Source organism: Elephantulus edwardii, unplaced genomic scaffold, assembly GCF_000299155.1.
Source record: "Elephantulus edwardii isolate Elephantulus edwardi_28Jun2011 unplaced genomic scaffold, EleEdw1.0 scaffold00292, whole genome shotgun sequence".
Taxonomy (NCBI): Eukaryota; Metazoa; Chordata; class Mammalia; order Macroscelidea; family Macroscelididae; genus Elephantulus; species Elephantulus edwardii.
This window is the reverse complement of record NW_006400042.1, coordinates 1,478,057-1,485,370: the sequence shown is the minus strand read 5'-3', so window position 1 is coordinate 1,485,370 and position 7,314 is coordinate 1,478,057. Positions and strand designations below refer to the sequence as shown.

At 38.7% G+C, this 7,314-nt stretch overlaps 1 protein-coding gene across 1 annotated transcript in view; it reads right to left on the bottom strand.

Annotated features, from left to right (window-relative positions):
• CENPP (centromere protein P) overlaps positions 1 to 7,314 on the bottom strand; it is a 565,831-nt gene that overhangs the window by 476,160 nt on the left and 82,357 nt on the right. The window contains exon 5 of the mRNA XM_006900737.1: positions 1,542 to 1,638. Coding sequence (XP_006900799.1) covers positions 1,542 to 1,638 — 97 coding nt within the window. The remainder of the gene's footprint in view (positions 1 to 1,541; positions 1,639 to 7,314) is intronic.

The window sequence follows — 7,314 nt, the reverse complement described above, 5'->3', positions numbered from 1 at the left end:
ACAGACAGACACCGACACACACACACACACACCCCCCACCACCCCAAGTATACTCCACTCTGCAATCTTCATTCCGGACTCTCATGATAATCATAATACCCTATAATATATTGCTTTTGAACTGCTCTCTCCCTCATCTATTTCAATGCAGTATACATAATTTTTCCCATTCTTACCCCAACCCTGATGTCAGTTTTACATAACACTAGGTATGGACTCAAAAGTTCTCACTACCTCTTTAGGGTACCAGCCATAAACTTGGGAGTTTCCTGGGGCTCTTCACTGTAACTTCTGGATTCCCGTTATATCTTTCACATTCATATGTCAATATAATGACTCTCAGAACTCAGAGAAGTGGCATTATTTATTATTATAGTTCTACTTAATAAATAAGGATACAAAATAAAGGAACATATAGAGGTATGGGAGAATTACCAATGCAGACAGCTTCCATGTCCAAAAAAATTACAAACCACCCTCTTCTAAGCACTGATTTCTTCTAATAACCAGTAAGCACAGACCTAGTCAGTGTTGAGAGATTTTATTGGATTCTCAATGGGTAGGCTGGATCATTCTCCAGTTAGATGGGCTTCTCATATGTTAACCATTTCTTAGGTTGTCTGTTTAATAGTAAACTGTTCTTTTAAAATGTAGAAATTTTGTAACTTTACTAACAAAATTGTATTGCTATACAGATTAGTATCCAACCCAAGTAGGAAAAAAAATTACCACTCCCAGACAGAGAGGCAAAGAATCTCACTTTTCCTAGATCTGAAATAAAGTGCTTTGGATATTGCAATCCATCTGCAGAAAGAACGCTTTGCGTTCAGTTACAGTACTGTCAATCATTTGCTGCTATCCACCTGAGTAGTCCCCGAAAATAAAATACAGCCAAACATAAGAACTCAAAGGAAATGAAACAAGACTTTTGAAAGCAACCCCCTCAGACTTAAGAAGCATTACTTCACAATAATAAGTCTTCAATATTTAATCTTGAAATGCTATAGTAATTACAAGCCACAAAATACAAAGTCTCGTTCAAGAAGTGAAGATACTACTGATTACTGATTGTTGTTGATTGCCTTCGAGTTGAGCACAACTCATAGAGGCCTCATGAACAAAAGGCTTGAAGACCCTCTACAACCATTGACATTTACCAAAGTTCATAGAATTTCCAGAGGCATTTTATTTAGGAAATGGCTGCCACTCCTGCTTCCAAGATTACTGATTAGCTTACTAAAATTATAACCTTTATTAGCTTTTGTCATTTTAAGAGGCCCTAAAAGGTTGAGTTTTCAAAATGTGTATTTTAAAATTAGTAAGAACACATCAGTATTTCTTCCAAAATACTCTATGATTAAAATGTTTCAAGAATTTGTAAAGCTCACTCCATCCTCTACTAGTTCCAATAACTGAAAATTCCAAAAGCAATAGAAAATATTTTCTACTCTTCAAAATCCTTAAGGAAGGAATGTTATAGTAGAACCTTCAAATTAATAGCCATTTCATTTTTCATACATGATTAAATTTTATATTTTTACCTTGAAATGTGTAAATGTGTGTTTTCGATATTCACACCATTCCACAAAAAAGTGTAGACTCTTGAAAAACATGAAAAGATCTCTTCTTTCTTCCACTCTGTAAGATTAAATGAATCTATGATTAATAAATACAATTAAATGATAGTATGTGAGGTGCAGAAAGTAATTTGGTCTTTCATTCTGGGTTTCTAAGAGTAACCAGAGGTCTGACTAAACCTGAGGAAAACTCATTCCTATATATAAGGACTGCAGAGCCCTTTACTTCCTATCCCAGAATGGCTACTGAGAGAATCTACTCACAGGAATAGCAGCTGTGTTTTTCTCCCTGTGAAACTACCTTACCACTCTTTTCCCTAGCCCCCTTCCCTATCTTGAAGGAAGGATCTGTAAGCATCCTCTTCCCCAAGTCCCTTGTAAGAAAATATAAAAATCCCCCTCTAACTCTTAGTGTGGGCTGGTCTTGTGCCAGCATGGAAGTTTCTCCTCAATAAACTGTCTTTTTTGGCCTGCACTGGGTTCTGTCCTTCCTCAGTGACCTTACACTGTGAGGCTGGAACAAACTCTTAGCTGAACCTCTGGAGGATTTTGAGAGGCTGTAAAATAGCAAGGGAGGAGACTACCTGTCTTTCTCACTCAAAACTGTTGGTGAATTTGAATCACTAAGGAAACAGGGCCTGTGGGTTAGCAGTGCAACCCCTTTCAGACCACACAGTTCTAATCTACAGGCAACTCTGGGAAAGGTGGATAGTCTCCTCCCACTTAAGATTTCCAGCCCTAGAAACACAATGGAGGGTCCCTATAAGTCAAAATCCACTTATCAGTGGTGAGTTTTGTGTTTGGTTGATCTCAAAGGGAAGGAATCAAATGGGCCTCCTAAATGCCAGTCCCTAGGAAAGATAGGAAAGGTGACTTGATGAGCCAGCAAGGCCTGACCTGAACAAGGAAGGGAAGATGAGACTTTCAGAAATATAGATGGCACATGTTATCCACCACACAGTTTGACATAGAAAGCACAGTTAGCCAAAGAGAAAATGGATATCTCATTGCCCTGTGCTGCTGTTAGTAAGTGGCATGGAGTCAAATATGACTCATATTAACTCTATGAATACATACCTGAACCCTGTCTTATCCTATATGATCTCTGACACACTAGGGCCCACTGCTGAAGTTACTATTTTCCTCTCTTCCACTGACCCTCCAGACTTGCAAGCATATTCCCTTCCCAGGAATACCCTCTTCTAGCAACATGTCCAAAGCATGAGACAGAGTTTTGTCATCTTTGCCTCGAAGGAGCACTCTAGCATAACTTTTTTCAAGACATGAACATCAAGGATATGAACATGTACGGCTAAGCACAATTGATAAAAGTGCATCTAAATTCCAAAATCAATCTCCACAATAGTTTATGTGTTTCCTATTGCCAAAGGGGCCCTTTAGAGTAGTGAGAAGATCTTCACCCTGAAACCTACAGAGTTCCTTTTCAGCAGGAAGTAGCTAAGAGAATACGCTGTCCCCTTTTCCTTATGAATCAGGGTGAGGTCTCTCTCAGGAAGGAGTGATAGGGAATGGCAAAGGACACACTGACAAAGGAGATTAATCAGAACTGGCTTTGACAAGCACTGTGACAATTGGACAATTAAAACAGACTTTCAAGGGGGGGAAAAGAAAGAGGAAGGAAATGAGGGGGGGAGGGTAGAGAAAATAGTGCAACAATGAATGAATGGAAACCCAAAATCTCTGTAAATGTTCATTAAAATTAATAAAATTTAATAAAATAAATAAGAAAAAAGACATATCTGTTTGTTCTTTTGGTAGTCCACAGGGATATTCAGTACTCTTTTCCAACAACAGAACACAAATCAATTATTCTTCTGTCAATCTTATTCATTGTCCAGCTCTCAGATATGTAGCAGGTGATTAAAAAGACCATGGTCTGAATCAGGTGCACCTCAAACTGACATCATTGTTCCATAGTAAGTTGGGAGAGATCCTGACCATGGACTGCACAATACAATACTGTTTCTTACTCTCCTAATTGTTAGGGCTGCAGAGCGGCTTTCCCTCCTTTTCCCAGAATGGCCACCAAAATGAAGCACAAGAAGCAGCAGCTGTGGCTCCGTTTGTATCTGTTAGGGCTGATTCTACTTCTGTATCTCAGGAATATCTGCAATCCCCAGTATGCCCCCTTATTTTGTAAAAAACAACTGCAAACATCACGTCCCCCAATTTCATTGTAAGACAATATAAAACCCCACTCTGAGTAAGGGCTGGTCTCTACTTCAGCATCACCATGGCAGTTTCTACTCAATAAATTGTCTTTCTTGATCTAAACTGGGTTCTGTCCTTCCTCAGCAACCTTACACTGACTGCTGGTACCAAGAGTTTGGATTGTTGATCCAAGAAAGATTAAATCATTTATAGCTTTTATTCTTTCTCCACCTAGCATGACATTATCTGTTGGTCTTGTGGTGAAGACCTTTGTTTTCTTGATGTTGAAATGTATGTAATCCATACTAAAGCAGATGTAATCCTTGATCTTCTGCATCAAGTGCTTCAAGTTCTCCTTACTTTCAGCAAGCAAACCTTGTGTTATCTGCGTAATGCAAGTTACTTGTAATTATTCCTCCAATCCTGATGCCATCCACATTCCTCTTCATAGACTCCAGATGGGGAATCTCCTCCCATGTGATTTACTATTTCTGAAAACCCACTTGAGAGTTATCTGTGGGTCAATAGTGACATGATGATACACAACAACAATTCTGGTGTAACAAAAGAGCTAGTAAGAAACAAACTGATTTTACTCTTTGCACCTTGCTTTGATGTTTGTTGCATCATCCATTATTTTCCCCATGGGATCTTTCAGTATTGAACTCAAGGTTTGAATTTGTTCTTTAGTTTTCGGAATTGGAAGAGGGATGATCCAGTGGCACAGTTCATAGGGTGTGGCACTGCTAACCCAAAGGCAGCGCCTCTCTTGTCAGTCTGAACTCACATGAAAAATGAACAATTTCCTCCTATGCTATTTACAGTCTCAGAAACCAAGTGGAGAGTTAGCGATCAGCAGGTTCAGATTTGAAGGCAATGAAAGAAAGAGAGATGCTCCCTAAGACATGTACAATAACACATATATTGTTTGTCACTATAAGCAATAGTTAGACTCACGGGAGGGACAGCTGGTGTTAGAATTCAAGGCAGATGATGCAGATACCAGGCAGCATATCTGCTCTCCCAAGGATGGATTTGGTACTTTGATTTGTTTATGGAACTTCTTTCTTCATGAGAATTTAGGGGGGACTAGGGACTGCATCCCCAATGTCTCTGGAATTAGTTTTACAGATATATAGGTGGAGGACTTAAAAAACCTGCTACAGAAGATCAGAGACTACAACCTTCAGAAGGCAAAAATACTTACCATTGTGTCAAAAGAGATTATTGCAAAAAAGATGAAACTGTCCCATGCAAAAGATGTATTGTTCAGGGGAACCTGGTCATGGATGCACCCCAAACAAGCTAGGACATTAATTAACTTTAGAAGAGGCAGTCTGCAGCCAGACAAGATTCCCGTGAAATCCCATGGGACAGAAAGGATATCAACAGATACCAGGGGTTGCCTTCTGCTTCTCCAGAGAGGGGGTGCCTCAGTCATGGGAACCTGCTTGCCTGAAGCCTTTAGGTGGACACAGGCCACAGTCTTTAGGAGAGGTGTGCTGCAACCAGGCGAGATTCCCACCAGGCCACAAGAAACTGGAAAGAGATTCTTTAGGTACTGGGAGTTGCCAAGCCCTTCCATAGAGAGGAAGTGCCCCAGCCATGCCAAAGCCCTGAGAAAACTTGCAGGACCTTAAAAAAGACAAGTTTTCTAGCTGTAAAGGCCTAGAAAGGTCTCCTCGTAGAGCTGGTTGTCCTCCATCATTAAAGGTAAAATTTAGATCTCCAACTTATCAACAGCATCATAGGGATAAAAGCCTGTTAACAAGCTACACAAACACAACAGAAAGGTCAAACATTTGCCAAGAAAATCTTTCTATAATGCGAAGAAGAACTTTAAATAATGTCAAGAAAGCAGTAGAAAGCTTGAAATACTGTGATAAAACAAGGTTTCTCCTAAAAAACAAGATTATGTTGCAGGCCCAATGAATACCCCAGAGACAGGGAGGTAAAAGAAATATACCAATATGGAGTTATATGAACAGTTTTTGGAAAAAGTTACAAAATATGGAAAAAAGAATTAAAGCCATATATAAAGCAAATATCCCAGAGGCAAGTAACCAGAAGAAATATATTGTAGAGTTATATAAACAACTAAGGAAGAAATTGCAAATTATGGAAGAAAGAACATAACACGTAAATAAGAAGTACAAGAACTAAAGAAAATGATCACAAGACATATAGGGTACAAACAGCACAGTACTGGAAATAATAGACATGTGAATGTAAAGATTAAAATGGCAGGATTTTACAACATGCTAGAGGGACAAAAATGCAGAACAGAGGAGATGGGGTAGAGAGTCAGTGAGCTAGAACACAAGAACCTCAATGGGAATGTACCAGAATTCTAAAACAAGGGACAAGATGGAAGGAAAATGAAGAAAATATTAGAATCATGCTGGATAACATCAACAGGAAAAACAAAGATGTGATCAGAACTTCAGGACAGGAGAGTGGCAAGAAAAGTACTGGGAATTTATAGAAGAGTTCTAGGAAAAAACCTCCCACATGACATGAAAAATGAGGAAATCCACATTTAAAAACCTCAGTGAATCCCAAACAGACTAGACCCCAAAAAGGAAAGCATCAAGATATACCATAGACAAATACTCCAAAATCAAAGATAAGGTTAGAATACTAAAAGCAGAGTAAGAAAAAGAATCACCTAAGAACAAATAGAAACCATGTGAACAAGAAGACAATGGGATGGCAAATATAGAAGGCTGAACAAAAAAAAAAAAAAAGGCTGAACAAAAACAACTGCCATCCAAGGATCCTGTACTCAGCAAAGCCGTCTATGAAGGAGAAATTAGGCCATTTGCAGAAAATCAGGAACTTAAGGAATTTATGAAAACAAGACCAACTCTACAAGAAATTCCAAGGAAAGTCCTTCACACAAAAATACCAACAGAAAGTGGACAGACCATAATAACCAGAAAATAGAATATCTACAACCTGGACAGAATAAAATAGATAAATGAGACCTTATAAGAATCATATTCCTATGCACATCAAAAACTTTTCCAACAGCGTAAGAAGGAAACCCATAGACTAGGAAAAACGATTTGGCAATGATATCTAAGAAGGGACTTGCAGCTAAAAATTATATAACACTCCAGCCCCTCAACAAGAAAAAGGTAACAACCCAACCACAAAGTGGGCACGCTTCACCAAAGAAGACTTTCAGATGGCAAACAAACACATGAAGAAATGTTCAAAATCCCTAGCTATCAGAGAGATGCAAATCAAAACATCTATAAACAATAGTAGAGTTTAACAATAGTAAAGGCCAGCAAACAACAAACGCTATGGAGTTTGTTAGAGAGACTGGAACTTTCATTCACTGTTGGTGGAAATGTAAAATGTTAAAGCCACTATGGAAGGCAATCTGGCACTTTCTCAAAACTTGGAAGTAGAGGGAAAAAAAAGTTGGAAACAGAAATACCATTTGACCCACCAATTCTATTACTGGGAATAAACCTTAAAGAAGATGTATGTATGTATGTATGTTGTTGTGTTGTTATGTGCCATCGAGTCACCTGCAACTCACAGCAACCATATG